Source organism: Cherax quadricarinatus, chromosome 68, assembly GCF_038502225.1.
Source record: "Cherax quadricarinatus isolate ZL_2023a chromosome 68, ASM3850222v1, whole genome shotgun sequence".
Lineage (NCBI taxonomy): Eukaryota > Metazoa > Arthropoda > Malacostraca > Decapoda > Parastacidae > Cherax > Cherax quadricarinatus.
Genome location: NC_091359.1, coordinates 14,098,212 through 14,114,982, shown reverse-complemented (window position 1 = coordinate 14,114,982; position 16,771 = coordinate 14,098,212). Strand labels below are relative to the sequence as shown.

Genomic DNA, 16,771 nt, shown 5'->3' with positions numbered 1-16,771 from the left:
TAAAAATTCACAAATAAGCCACATTTTAGAGAGGAACCTTTAAAAAAATATTTCAGTCCATCATGGACAATTATCAAGTGACAACCTGATGATGGTTCGCAAAAGACTGAAATGTCACCTGAAGTTTCCTCTCCATAATTTAAAATATTTGTGATTATAAGAATGTGACAAAACAGAGATGTAATAATGCACAAATTAAAATAAAGTGAAAGAAACTGAATAAAACTATAGAGTACACATACTGAAGGGTGAAGCTGACACCACAAATAAAGATATAAAATGAATTTTCAAGAACACAAACATGAAAGGTAATTACTCCTGAGAATGGTAACAAGAACAAAAACAAAAAGAGAAGAATAATGATCACAATATAATGGTCATTAAGGAATGGTATAGTAAAGGTGCACAGAACATATGTTGCTCACTAAATTGTACAGAGAAATGAGCAATGATTTTGACTCCCATAGCTACGTTCTTTCCTCTCCCTAACAATCTTTTTTAGGTATAAAAATCACTATGTTAAAAGCAAGCATAATTTGACATCTCTAAACTGAATTATTTTTGCTGCCTAGGAACTAAGAATTAATACACTTAGATACAGTAACAATATATATTTACTTGTACATTATTATTGTATGCATATGTTAGCGCTAGATGCGTAGGTGTCATACAGTGCCAGAGACAGCTCAAATTTCTTGGGTCAATGTCTAATGCAAGATTACGGAGCAATTTTGGATAGGAAATGCATGTTTTGGTTTATGGAATGTCAAAGTTTTGTCACTTACAGAGCCATGGGTGGCATTCAGGTCTGTGTTAGTTTTGCCAGCCTGAACTTGTGATCTAGCTCCCTATAATTTTTTTTTTAAACAAATGTTAGCCCACTTAAGTGGATAAAAGTGCATATTATCATAGTTTCTCAATATGTAACACTAGTTCATGTTCCATCTCAACTAAAATGAGTTCCATGCCTGGTTAAACAGGCAGTCAACAAAGAAGTTAAGAGTGTGGGTAGAAAAAGCACTAGAAATCAAAGTTATGTCAGTCACAGGTACAGGAGGGCCCTGCTTTACAGTGCTTCGCTTTACAGTGTTTCGCTAATGCAGTGGATTTCAATTACAGATACCCATTCTCCATTTATTCATACTTCCTACAATAATATATACACCACTCACTATAAGCTAAGGATGAAACTATTTTAAGGTAAGTAATATGTGTGCTGCATATGCATTTCATTGGCCTGGTTCTATTGCTCACTTAATATATGATAATATAAACATGTTATCTGGCTTTTATATGCAATAGAAGGTGAAAAAAGGTTAGGTTTCACTTTAGTTATTTTCGGTTCACAGCAGTAGTTTGGACCCTAATCTGCTGTGTAAGCGGGGCTTGCCTGTATGTGTGCTGAACTGTGATTATAATCATGGAGAAATGCTAAACCCATAAGGAAGGTAATCATGTTTGACTCCAAGAAGGGAAGGATAGCTCTAATTCTTCAGATCAAGAGACTCAGCAGCATCAAGGCATGGACCCACCTTAGAGAGTCTTCCTCCAAAAGCTACTCCTTAACGTGAATAAAAAACAATCATGTTCCTCACAAAACTCTCTCAACTTTAACCACCAAGTCTTGACATACTACCTGATCTACCTTTGGTGAGCATTCACATTTATTAAGGTCATTTTATATTTCTCATTTTTTCTTTTCGTTCTTGGGGGTCCATAAAAATACCTAGGAATATATCTACTTCAAAAATATTGCAATGCATGTGAGCAAAAACAATTAATTTTACAATTAATTGCTTGGTAAGTAGTTTTCTTTGAACACAGTCCAGGTGCTGTGTCTTACTGAGGGCTAATTATGTAGTATTTTTTTTATCAACAGACCACCTGTCTTCCACTGGGGAAGGGTGACTGGATTGCAATATTAGAATCACTCTCAAAAGAAAGCTAGGGAACTAGTGATGATGTTTTATTTTCTTTGCATCACTCTAACTTGGTGGGAAATGTCCAATATGTTAAAAAAAAATGGTCCTAGACCAACTAATATTTTTTTTTAAATAATCAAAACATTTTACTTTTTCTCATATTTCCCATGATGCTTGATACACTTACTGCTATATACATGCTATACACCCAAAAATTATTACATAATAACATATACAAGTATACATAAACATTAAACTATTTCAAGAAATTTCAAAAATTATGAAATTGCCATGGGAGTCTAAATCACAAGCCCAACAATACAGCCTAACACCTCCAGATGAGACAGAGAAAAAGGTTCAAGAAGAAAGTGGGTTATCATTTCTGCACTGCAAAGAAAAAAACTAATGCTGGAATATTTTCTTTAGACAAAAACATGTTATATTTATTCTTTATACCATCAGATGTTAACAAATATGATGATATAGATATTATTACATAATGATGTGTATTATCACAATAATGATATACTTATTATCATAATGACAGGTAGCAAATTAAAGCACTAGAGCTCAACACAGTGTCTTTAGTAACACTAAATTATTTAAAGTGGAAGAACTCCATTAATTAATCATTAGGAAGACAACTAACCAGTGGCAATAAACTGCCTAAAAACTACTAAACATTCCACAAAACAATTACACATTAAAAAGTGTATTAAAATGCATTTTCTTGACTAACCTTTAAAATGAATTACTTATAAAATTTCTTAATGGCAATAAAGCTTGGCAATCTCTTTATATATAAATTTCAATATTATCCAGCAAACATAAATGACTTACCTTTGAGATGTTTTGGGTCAAGATTTTCTAACAGCATAGCAAAGCTATCCTTTCTATAGCCATAGCAAAGATCTGATTGTGATCATGAGTCCCTATATATTATGTTGATGCAAATATCCAAGAAAACTATCATAACGATGAATTAGAGATATTACTTCTGCAAATAAACGACAAAACTTAGTAGGTTTTTGAGAGCCTTACTGGGCAAAAACCAAACGTGAAAGTTTACTGATACAGTAAAACTGAAGTTTGGAGCTGGAAATATCTAAAATGGTTACTTGATAGTCATATGAACTCTGACATTCACTCATTTCTAGCAAAATAGCTATTAAATTTATTTTACTGTAAGCCATTTTTTTTTTTTTTTTGGGGGGGGGGGGGGGGAAGGGGGGTCACCCCACCTTACTGACAGGGCTGTTTTGGATAAGAAAAAATGAAAGTAATCAGGAAACAAATTATGGAAAAAAGTGACACGTGAAAAACCAGGACTGTTAACCCTTTGAGGGTTTCGGCTGTACTAGTATGGCTTACGACCCAGGGTTTTTGACGTACTAGTACGCCTACATTCTAGCGCCCTCAAATCTAGTGGGAGAAAGCTGGTAGGCATACATATGAAAGAATGGGTCTATGTGGTCAGTGTGCGCAGCATAAAAAAAATCCTGCAGCACACAGTGCATAATGAGAAAAAAAAACTTTGACCGTGTTTTTGGAATAAAACAGCGACTTTGCACTGTATTTTCGTATGGTATTTATTGTTGTATTCTAGTTTTCTTGGTCTCATTTTATAGAATGGAAGACATATTACAGAAATTGAGATGATTTTGACTGGTTTTACAATGAAAAGTACCTTGAAATTGTGCTCAAAGTAGCAGAAATGTTCGATTTTTACCAAAGTTCAAAAGTAAACAAATCATGCCAAGCGTTCAATACACATCAACTGGTGAGTCTAATATTTTTTTCCTGGTGAATCTAATATTTTTTCACAAGTGCGCTGATATTATTTATACCATTTCTACACTAATGCAGCAGTCTGCATAACAGTAAATCTTCTATTTTTTGTAAGAATAAAAATTGAAAGTGGAAAGCCAAAGAAATATAAGAGGGGTCTGGGGATGTGACTAACGAACAGAGAAAATGTTATTTTAGTGCCAGGAATGTCTGTCTTGTTTATTCTGGACCCTATTTGGAAATTGGCAAAATTGCTAAATTCTGACTACTTTATTGGATAGTTGAAATCAGTAAATGGGTGGTTTCTTGTACTCATTCAATAGAAAAAATGGAGTTCTAGAGAAATAGTAATGATTTTTGTCAACTAGTACACCAGAATTGGCCGAAAATAGGGCTCAAAGTGGGCAAAATCGCCGATGCGTAAACATCATCGAGACCACTAACTTCGCAAGAGCATAATTCCGTAAGTTTTCCATCAAATTTCATACTTTTGGTGTCATTATGATCGAGAAAATATTCTCTAACTTTTCATAAGAAAAAATATTTTTTTTTTTTAAATTTAGCCGATCCTGAGAACAAGTCTCGGAGAGGGCCTGTCGACCCTCAAAGGGTTAAACTTACAACAAAACATTGCTAGATTTTAATCTTTGATTTTACACATTTTAGCAGTGATGAGGATGGAGCACATGGAATTGGTGTCCCAAAGGTCAAAAAGTTCCATCCCAGTGCCTAAAAGAAAAGTTTTAGAAAAAGAATAAAATAAGAAAATGCAAATTTATTAAGGGATTAACATGAGGAGAGCCAGGATATGAAAAAAATGAAACAAAAATGTCAACCAGAACAAACCACCACCTCTTTCAAGATGACAAATTACTCAGCTTCTATAAGTAAAAGTGTAACATGGAAGATATTAGGTCTAAAACAACAAGGTTGGAAATACAGAAAAGGGCCCCGCATATACAGCACCCTCTTTTCGGTATTGTATATTTTTGCTGGCTTTCAACTGAGCCACTGTTCCTTATGCTCAGTGCTTTTACAGCTATTTCACCATTTTCGTACAACAGTTGCATAAGGGAAGGTGAAACCAGCACCATATTTTAAGGTAAGTATTGTAAGTACAGTGGACCCCCGGTTAACGATATTTTTTCACTCCAGAAGTATGCTCAGGTGCCAGTATTGACCGAATTTGTTCCCATAAGAAATATTGTGAAGTAGATTAGCCCATTTCAGACCCCCAAACATACACGTACAAACGCACTTACATAAATACACTTACATAATTGGTCACATTCGGAGGTAATCGTTATGCGGGGGTCCACTGTACTGTGTATTTATTTTACTTTTATATCTGTTTTTTATGCCTAGCTGTACTGATCACTTACTATGTGATAGTGTTAAGACATGATCAGAGATTTCTGACACATTCAATAATGAAAAAAACTGCTCTTTTTCCACCCACAAGCGATTTTCACTTATCCTATGGAGTTGGGTACCTAAGAGCCGTACAAACGAGGTTCTCCTGTATTAACATGAAATTCAGCACCTAGGAAATGGCAGGCAATTAAATTTGATCTGAGGAAGGGAAGGGTAACTCCAAATCCTTAGAACAAAAGCTTCTGACAAAGATCAATGCACCCCATTGAAAGGTATCAAACAATAAAAGCCAAAATGGGATAAGAATCAAATGCAACAGCTCAAACTGCCTCTGCATGGGTTTTATCTACATTTTATATCTCTTCTGAGCATTTTAAAATGTAAGAATACAAAATAAGTTTTGATGTTTTGATGTGAGTAACAAAAACTGTCCAGCTATCACAAATATATAATAAACAAAATGTATGGTTTGTTATTCACCCTGAGAACCTTCTCAATGTAATTTAATATTACAATACTCGCCCTATAATTTTTATTATTCTTATTTTCAAATGGAAAAACTAAACCCACAGGAGTTATACAGCACCTGAGAAATGGGAAGCAATCAGATTTGAATGGATCAGGAACCCTTCACCACCATCAAGCAGATTCCTTAACCTTTAAACCGTCCAAATGTAGATCTACATTCACTTGTGTAGTGCTCCAAATGTAGATCTACATTTTTTAATATGCTTTCTTATGGAGAAAATCAAGGTTGGAGCGCTATGCACGAAAACGTAGATCTACGTTTGGACAGTTGAAGGGTTAAGGGAGTAGAGAGTAAAACTCTGTCCCATACCCTGCAGGAATCATAAAGAGCCTTTGAAAGGGGGGTAGTAATCAGGCTTAAACCAAGAAAGGCAATGGAACCTTTAATTTCTTGGATGAAGAACCCATGACTGGCATCAAGCCATACCCTTAGAAGGGATGTGTTGTCAGAAAAAGGCACTACAGAGTTTTAAGTAGGAGCTGCAAACAATGAACCCACAAATTGGAAGTAAACCTTCAGATGACATTTCAATCCATCTTGGACCATTATAAAAACCATGGTATTGCAACTTTTATTCTTCAAGAAAGTACAAAACCAATGAACTGTGCTATGGCTATAGGAAGAATCTTTTGCAGAGCATCTCCATAATAAAGTCAAAAAACATTTTTACTTACTAAAAATTATGATAAACATTAATGATAAATTTAAGAAAATCATATTTCTTAAAAAAAAAAAAAAATTAATGTGCCAATTACACATAAGGACAATTGTATTTATATAACTAAAATAAACATTCAGTTAATCTACTGGCAAGAAAAGACACTCACATAAGCTATCATGACAAAAAAAAAGCAGACAATAACAAAACACCTTTTAGGAACATGTTTTATATTGTTATGGTTAGAATGGTGAATAAGTGTTGATGTTCACCTGCAGGAAGCTTCTACAGTCACATGCCTACATTGCCCAGGTTACCTTTACAGATGTTAGAACATTAATGGCACACACTTCAACCATGAAGAAGAGATTCTAAACACCTACAGTATGTCAGCAGGTTAAAACCTCGTTAATTCAAATCAATTTTATTCCATAACAATTCATACCTCTAAAATTCTAGAAGTAAATGCACTAATGCACACTAAGTCAATACTCAGTGGAGGGTATTGCTGTATTTAGCCATGGTAGCCAATGAATTTATATCACTGTTCAACACTTGATATATTTCTCCAAGCTAAAACATCTCACACATAACAAAATTTATATTTATTTTTTCTGTTTTCATATTACTGCATCTCTTTCCACCTCCCTTCTTCATCCATTAACCCATTCAAACTCTCTTTGTCACCCTTTTTGCATTAATTATTTCTTTACGTATTCCATGCCCTCCTAAATCTTTACCCTCATTCAATTAGCTTCCTCCACTACAGTAATCATAGCTTACTCTCCTGATACAATTAGCTCAATTTAAAGTTAAAAATTACTTTCCACACCACTTTACCTCCCACTTTTGCCTCTTTACAGCTCAAAGCTCATACAATAATCTACATTACGCATCCCATACCCATCCTGTGGGAAAATTTTCAAAATGATTACAAGGGGCACATAGTGAGTCAAGTTACTAGACGAATTATGTGCCGGTAATCTTTTGACACCACCCACAGGCTGGGCATAGAGCACATAATAAAACTATCAAACCAAGTTCACAGAGTGCACTGGGGATGCATGGTAATCAGTTTTGATCCAAGGATAAGAGATGCACTCTATATATAAATATTTAAGAAAGAATTATAAAAAAATATTTATAGAGTTAATTTTCTTAGTTAATTATTTTATGCAATTTATAGAGGAAACTTATTTATTTATTGTCCAATACTGTATTTAACTGTCCCTCATGAAAAATAATTAATTTGAATTAATGAGGTTTAGTTATGCAATATACTGTACTGTTGATATTGTGTATATTCAGTATTAAACTGTCAAAATGTTTACCAATACTATTGCAATATACCACATCTCTTAACCTAAAGTAAGCCTAGAAAGATACATTAGAAGAATGCCCCAATATAACAAGGGCATTAAGGCTTTAAAAATCAAAATGTAACTCTTGTCATGCATGCATTTCTTACAATTAGGGAAAAGGGGCTGTGCCCTCTCAAGACACTTAAGGTTGTTGGCTTAAATCCCAGTTAAGAAGCGGGCTTGATACTCAAATTAGCACATAACACACATCACAGATTCACATGTCTAGAAATTCTGTCAAGGAACATAAAATGATCACGAAGGACGCAGGTGAGATTCGACCACCACAACCACAGAGAAATGAGCACACCTTCCCCAATGAAACAACATATCTTGCAATAACTCTTAAATTTCCCATTCATTAACCTTGCTTACAAAAAAAAAAAAAATAATCTGCAAACTTATCTTCTTACCATAATAACCTAAATAAACTTATTTGCCACACACCACAGCTCTAATAACACAAGCCACCTAAGTTAAAAACCCTCACAAATTATAATATATAAATATGACTTCAAACTCTGAATGATATCTCAATCCCAAGTTGTTACAATGCTTGTAATATATATTACAGATTTTATGTACACTGTCAATCCCTATATACATCCAGTTACAGTTAATATTACTTCATTCAGAATTATATAGAGATATCAGATAGCTATTTCAATACAGTGAGATGGAAACTAATCAGGATATAACATTCAAATTAGTATTATCCACAACCATGCGGCCACAAATTTTGAAATCTAAATCGTAGAATCTGAGATATAAAATTATCAATCTGATTCCTACCGAATCATCAGGACCATGACTTAAATAGTTGAGACTGATTAAACAATGAATTTTCAATTAATGGCTGAACATTTACTATTCTATTACAACAGATACAGGAAATGATGAAGATACTGAGCAGGGCTTCATAGATTTCAATGCACTATACATTTTCATGACAAAATCATATTGTGAATTACAAAATCACTTAAGGAGGGGTGTTAATGTTGCAGTTTAAAAACTGTAGTGTAAAGCACCCTTCTGGCAAGACAGTGATGGAGTGAATGATGGTGAAAGTTTTTCTTTTTCGGGCCACCCTGCCTTGGTGGGAATCGGCCGGTGTGATAATATTAACAAATTTTATGAAATAGATCATTCAAATCAAGTTAATCAAAAGACAACAATCATTTTCAACTGTATTCTTCTTCCTATTTATATTAGAAACTCTCTCCACCTTCTAGTACAGCTGTTGCAATTCAGTTTAAGGGGCATGTCAGTTCCCCCCTATCTTCTAATTATATGTTATTTTTCCCCTATAATATACTTTCTCTATAATTACTATCACATTTGTTTTGTCTGTTTTGTAAGGTGAAGTTTAGGATCTTTCCTTAATTCATGGTATAACTTAACAAATCTTTGATGACAATTGTCTTGTAGAGGTCTGAGCAAAGCTCCTAGACTCCACCTTACAGAGGCAGACAAAGCAAATGCGATAGTAATTATGGACAAGCTAGATTATAGGGGAAAATAAACATGATATTAGGAGACGGGGAAACTCACGCACTTCTTAAGTATTCAGGTAATCTAAAATATTGCTAGAGAAACTTTTCTATGGCTCGGTCCTATCTAATACAAAATTCACCTATTTTAAATTATATCTTCAAGCATAAATATTACTGCATAATAATAATAATATTCTCACCTGTATTCTTCGACCCATTGTCATTTCCAAGTAGAACTCGCGATACCACAACTGGGAAAGGTCGCAGCAATATTGCAAAGTTTCTGTAAAGTGAAAAATATATTAACACTATACACTATTTACCAAACAAAATGGGAAAACAAACTTTTCAAACATGCTGACCGTCTCCCACCGAGGCAGGGTGACCCAGAAAAGAAACAAAAAATTTCACCACCATTCACACATAAAAATTTATTTTAAATCAAAACTGTCCAGTAAAAGCAGGCCTTAGACAGGGATATGTAACATCACCATGATTGTTTAAAAAATTTATACATGGGGTTGTAAAAGAAGTAAATGCTAGGGTGTTGGGGAGAGTGATGAGATTAAATTATGGGGAATCAGACACAAAATGGGAGTTGATGCAGTTACTCTTTACTGGTGATACTATGCTTTTGGGAGGTTCTAAAGAAAAGTTGCAAAGGTTAGTGGACGAGTTTGGGAGGGTGTGTAAAGGAAGAAAGTTGAAAGTGAACATAGATAAGGATAAGGTGATGAGGGTATCAAACGAGTTAAATAAAGAAAAACTGGATTTCACATAGAAGGGAGGGAGTACGGAAGAAGTGAGTGTATTCAGATATTTGGGAGTAGACCTGTCAGCAGATGGGTTTATGAAGGATGAGGTAAACCATAGAACTGATGAAGGAAAGAGGGTGGGTGGTGCACTGAGGTGTCTATGGACACAAAGAACGTTATCCATGGAGGCAAAGAAGGGAATGTATGAGAGTACAGTGGTACCAACACTGTGTGAAGCATGGGTTGTAAATGCTGCAGCAAGGAGGAAGCTGGAGACAGTGGAGATGTCATGTCTAAGGGCAATGTGTGGTGTAAATATTATGCAGAGAATTCATAGTGTGGAAATTAGGAGGAGGTGTGGAGTTACTAAAAGTATTATTCAGAGGGGTGAAAAGGGGTTGCTGAGGTGATTTGTTCATTTAGAGAGGATGGAGCAAAACAGGAAGACTTGGAGGATGTATAAATTGGTAGTGGAGGGAAGAACGGGTAGTGGCCATCCTAGGAAAGGATGGAGGGAGGGGGTAAGAGGTTTTGTGTGAAAGGGGATTGGACATACAGCAAGCATGTGTGAGTGTATTAGATAGGAGTGAATGGAGACAAGCTGTTGGAGTGTGAACAGGGTAATATTTTATGAAGAGATTCAGGAAAAACGGTTAGCCAGATTTGAGTCCTGGAGGTGGGAAGTACAATGCCTGCACTTTAAAGGAGGGGTTTGGGATATTGGTTGTTTGGAGTGACATCTGAACTGTTGTATCTGGGTGCCTTGTGTGAATGATGGTGAAAGTGTTTCTTTCTTTTTTTGGGTCACCCTGCCTAGTTGGGAGACAGCCAGCATGTTGAAAAAAATTATTATTATTTTTATTAGTGTATTATTAGTGTGTATTATTATTATTTTTTCAACTCACTGGCCATCTCCCACCAAGGCAGGATGACCCAAAAAAGAAAGAAACACTTTCTTCATCATTCAACACTTTCACAATCAGTGTATTATATTATTATAATTATTACTGTTATATTCATTGGGAATTATTAAAACTGTAGGTGTTATACAGCACTTGGGGAATGGGCAGAAATCAGATTAGATCCATGGAAGAGGGGTAGCTTTAATTCCTTGGATCAAGAGCCCATCATCAGTACCAAGGTCCACCTCTTGATAAGACTTTAGATTGCTAATTTACTTATTTCTCTCTAGTAATCTACCTTGGCAGCAAACATCAAATTTTGAAAAAAATTCAAACCTCACATGCGTGTTTTGCTCACGTCTGCACATAAGAGTTAATTAATAACTTTGCTCTTACTTTCTAGAGAAAAACAAGACTTAGTCAAAAATATATTACAACTCACAAAATTGTAATAACACGACTGCGAACAAACCACAGAACGGGTAAAGTTGGAACCCATGGAAAGTGAGTCCTAAAAGTCCAGTCATGGGTTCAAACCCCACCTGTTCCGTGGTTTGTTTAAAATATTACAAATTGACACAGGTTACGTGATAAGAAAAGATTTATTTCTAACCACTGAAATTTATGAGGTAGGTCCAGAAAAATGATGTCTTGTGAAACTCATCAATCTGACAGAGATGTTGTCCGTCAAGCTCCTTTCTCAGGGTTTTCTTTCCACCTGATTTGTCTGAGATAAGAGATTCCAGCATTGTCCGCACCATATAGAGCTGCGTCGAAGATGGGCCTGAATAAAGAATACAATTTAGAAGTAAAGTAACAGTACAGCTACAGATAAGGTAGCAAATACTGTTTTTTTAGTAAGATTAAGGTATGTGTGTAGTACACAACCAGTTTGTATTTTATATTGTCAATGTGCACACACAAAAAGTAGTACTATGCTTGTCAAGCAATATTAACAGATAACAAAAACCTTAATAGTCAAAATTATTAATTACAATACAGTATTATGAATGAATTATTTTTCAGACAAAATAAAAATGATGATTTGTACAGCATTTCTTATCAAGAAGCAGCCATGCTGTGGCCTCCATGAAATACAGCAGAGAATCCCATAGTTAACAGTTATCTGTCAACAAACACATCAAAGGTATACAGAGGCAGGCAAGAGATCACAGTCCCATGGCCTGATATGCAACACTTTTGTTGCACATGGAGTGTCCGTGGTTCAATCCCCAGCAAGGGTGGAAGCACTGGGTGTGTTTCCTTATACCTGCTGTCCTGTTCACCAAGCAAGCAAGTAGGTACCTGAGTGTTAGTCAACTGGCATGGGTCGCATCCTGGGGGACAAGATTTAACCCTTTCAGGGTCGCCAGGCCCTCTCCGAGACTTGTTCTCAGGGTCGCCAAATTTCAAAAAAAAAAATTATTTTTTCTTATGAAAAGATAGAGAATCTTTTCCCAATCATAATGACACCAAAAGTATGAAATTTGATGGAAAACTTACGGAATTATGCTCTCGCGAAATCAGCAGTCTCGACGATGTTTACGCATTGGTGATTTTGCCAACTTTGAGCCCTATTTTCGGCCAATTCCAGTGTACTAGTTGACAAAGATCATAACTATTTCGGTAGAACTCCATTTTTTCTATCGAATGAGTACAAAAAAACACCCATTTACCGATTTCAACTATCCAATAAAGTGGTCAGAATTTAGCAATTTTGCCAATTTCTGAATAGGGTCCAGAATAAACAAGAAAGACATTCCTGGCACTAAACATTTCCTCTGTTCATTAGTCATGTCCCCATACCCCTCTTACATTCTTTTGCTTTCCACTTTGAATTTTTATTCTCACAAAAAATAGAAGATTTACTGTTACGCAGACTACTGCATTAGTGTAGAAACGGTATAAATAATATCAGCGCACTTGTGAAAGAATATTAGACTCACCAGTTGACGTGTATTGGACACGTAGCATGATTTGTTTACTTTTGAACTTTGGTAAAAATCGAACATTTCTGCTACTTTGAGCTCAATTTCAAGATACTTTTCATTGTAAAACCAGTCAAAATCATCTCAATTTCTTTAATATGTCTTCCATTCTATAAAATGAGACCAGGAAAACTAGAATACAACAATAAATACCATACGAAAATGCAGTGCAAAGTCATTGTTTTAATCCAAAAACACGGTCAAAGTTTTTTTTTCTCATTACGCACTGTGTGCTGCAGGATTTTTTTTATACTGTGCACAAAGACCACATAGACCCATTCTTTCATATGTAGGCCTACCAGCTTACTCTCACTAGATTTGAGGGTGCTAGAATTTAGGCGTACTAGTACGTCAAAAACCCTGGTGCGTAAGCTGTACTAGTATGTCCGAAACCCTGAAAGGGTTAAGGACCCTAATGGAAATAAGACATACAGTCCCTTGATGATGCACTAATTTTCTTGGGTTATTCTGGGTGGATAGCCCACTGGGGTTAACCCTTTGAGGGTCGACAGGCCCTCTCCGAAACTCGTTCTCAGGGTCGGCCAAATTTAAAAAAAAAAAAAAATTATTTTCTCTTATGAAAAGATAGAGAATCTTTTCCCGATCATAAAGACACCAAAAGTTTGAAATTTGATAGAAAACTTACGGAATTATGCTCTCGCAAAGTTAGCGGTCTCGGCGATGTTTACGCATCGGCGATTTTGCCCACTTTGAGCCCCATTTTCGGCCAATTTCACTGTACTAGTCGACAAAAAACATGAATATTTCGCTAGAACTCCATTTTTTCTATCGAATGGATGCAAGAAACCACTCATTTATGAAATTCAACTATCCAGTACAGTGGTCAGAATTTAACAATTTTGCCAATTTCACACAAATTTCAAAAGATGCCAATTTCGGAATAGGGTCCAGAATAAACAAGAAAGACATTCCTGGCACTAAAATGACATTTCCTCTAGTCATTAGTCATGTCTCAAGTCCCCTCTTATATTCTTTTGCTTTCCACTTTGAATTTTTATTTTCACAAAAAATATAAGATTTACTGTTATGCAGACTACTGCATTAGTGTAAAAAATGGTATAAATATTATTGGTGCACTTGTGAAAGAATATTAGACTCACCAGTTGACGTGTATTGCACGCTTGGCACGATTTGTTTACTTTTGAAGTTTGGTAAAAATCGAACATTTCTGCTACTTTGAGCTCAATTTCAAGGCACCTTTCTTTGTAAAACCAGTCAAAATCATCTCAATTTCTGTAATATGTCTTCCATTCTATAAAATGACACCAAGAAAACTAGAATACAACAATAAATACCATACGAAAATACACTGCAAAGTCGCTGATTTATTAAAAAAAAATGGTCAAAGTTTTTTTTTTCTCATTATGCACTGTGTGCTGCAGGATTTTTTTTAGACTGTGCACACTGACCACATAGACCCATTCTTTCATATGAAGGCCTACCAGCTTTCTCAAACTAGATTTGAGGCCGCTAGAATTTATGAGTACTAGTACGTCAAAAACCCCTACGCGTAAAACGTACTAGTACGACGAAAACCCTCAAAGGGTTAAAAATCTGAACAAAATCTTATCTTATTCCTTAATTCTGGGAAGGAAAAAAGAGTGTACCAGTCATATCGTATGACATGTGAATTTTACCAATAGCTTCTTCTAAGTTAATATATATTTTAAAGAGCGTGGCCTAAAGAGAATATGGAGATGATATTTCTTGGAGAAAGAGAGAGATGATAGTAACTATATACCCATTGTAGATATAGATAAGTAGGGAATAGACCACCATGGATCACGCAAGCAACAGGATGTGAAACTGATATACAGACAGGCCACACTTTACAGTACTTCATTTTACGGCATTTCGCTAATGAAGAGGTTTTCATTTATACCCATTCTTCATTTAGTCAGACTTCCTACAATAAATATATTCATCACTCACTATAAGCCAAAACTGAAAATATTTTAGGGTAACTAATGTGCACTGCATATGCATTTTTTAGGATTAGCTCTATGCTCACTTAAGAACATAAGAAAGAAGGAACACTGCAACAGGCCTACTGACCCATGCGAAGCTGGCCCATGCCACCCCCCCAGCCTAGAACAATGACCACCTAGTCAGGTCACTTCCACTTAAGGAAGGAGCATGGCACCAGACCTGGTAGCCCAAGCTAGTCAGGTCCAACTCACACCCACCCACATCCACTTAATATATAATAGTGTGAACAAGCTATCAAATTTTAATATTTTTTTTTTTCAACAAGATGGCCGTCTCCCACCAAGGCAGGGTGACCCAAAAAAGAAAGAAAATCCCCAAAAAGAAAATACTTTCATCATCATTCAACACTTTCACCACACTCACACATTATCACTGTTTTTGCAGAGGTGCTCAGAATACAACAGTTTAGAAGCATACACATATAAAGATACACAAAATATCCCTCCAAACTGCCAATATCCCAAACCCCTCCTTTAAAGTGCAGGCATTGTACTTCCCATTTCCAGGACTCAAGTCCGACTATATGAAAATAACCGGTTTCCCTGAATCCCTTCACTAAATATTACCCTGCTCACACTCCAACAGATTGGCAGGTCCTAAGCACCATTCGTCTCCATTCACTCCTAAGGCGTTCATGCACGCTTGCTGGAAGTCCAAGCCCCTTGCCAACAAAACCTCCTTTACCCCATCTCTCCAACCCTTTCGAGGACGACCCCTACCCCGCCTTCCTTCCCCTATAGATTTATATTCTTTCCATGTCATTCTACTTTGATCCATTCTCTCTAAATGACCAAACCACCTCAACGCACCACTCACCTTTTTTCCCTCATCAATTCTATGATTAACCTCATCCTTCATAAATCCATCCGCCGACACGTCAACTCCCAAGTATCTGAAAACATTCACTTCTTCCATACTCCTCCTCCCCAATTTAATATCCAATTTTTCTTTATCTAAATCATTTGATACCCTCATCACCTTACTCTTTTCTATGTTCACTTTCAACTTTCTACCTTTACACACATTCCCAAACTCATCCACTAACCTTTGCAATTTTTCTTTAGAATCTCCCATAAGCACAGTATCATCAGCAAAAATTAACTGTGTCAATTCCCATTTTGAATTTGATTCCCCAAAATTTAATCCCACCCCTCTCCTGACCACCCTAGCATTTACTTCCTTTACAACCCCATCTATAAATATATTAAAAACCATGGTGACATTACACATCCCTGTCTAAGACCTACTTTTACCGGGAAGTAGTCTCCCTCTCTTCTACACACCCTAACCTGAGCCTCACTATCCTCATAAAAACTCTTTACAGCATTTAATAACTTACCACCTATTCCATATACTTGCAACATCTGCCACATTGCTCCTCTATCCACTCTATCATATGCCTTTTCGAAATCCATAAATGCAATAAAAACTTCCCTACCTTTATCTAAATACTGTTCACATATATGCCTCAATGTAAACACTTGATCTACACATCCCCTACCCACTCTGAAACCTCCTTGCTCATCCGCAATCCTACATTCTGTCTTACCTCTAATTCTTTCAATTATAACCCTACCGTACACTTTTCCTGGTATACTCAGTAAACTTATTCCTCTATAATTTTTACAGTCTCTTTCGTCCCCTTTCCCTTTATATAAAGGGACTATACATGCTCTCCGCCAATCCCTAGGTACCTTCCCCTCTTTCATACATTTATTAAACAAGAGTACCAACCACTCCAACACTATATCCCCCCCTGCTTTTAACATTTCTGTCATGATCCCATCAGTTCCAGCTGCTTTACCCCCTTTCATTCTACATAATGCCTCACGTACCTCTCCCACACTTACATTCTGCTCTTCTTCACTACTAAAAGATGGTATACCTCCCTGACCAGTGCATGAAATTACTGCCTCTCTTTCTTCCTTAACATTTAAAAGTTCCTCAAAATATTCTCGCCATCTACCTAATACCTCCATCTCCCCATCTAC

The 16,771-nt window shown here is 36.0% G+C and overlaps 1 protein-coding gene across 6 annotated transcripts in view; it reads right to left on the bottom strand.

The window, feature by feature from the left end:
* Cyfip (Cytoplasmic FMR1-interacting protein Sra-1) overlaps positions 1 to 16,771 on the bottom strand; it is a 143,503-nt gene that overhangs the window by 63,206 nt on the left and 63,526 nt on the right. For all 6 annotated transcript variants that reach the window (XM_053789637.2, XM_053789640.2, XM_053789639.2 and 3 more), the window contains 2 exons: positions 11,396 to 11,566; positions 9,326 to 9,408 (listed from right to left, as the gene is read on the bottom strand). In XM_053789637.2, the coding sequence (XP_053645612.2) occupies positions 9,326 to 9,408; positions 11,396 to 11,566 (254 nt within the window). The remainder of the gene's footprint in view (positions 1 to 9,325; positions 9,409 to 11,395; positions 11,567 to 16,771) is intronic.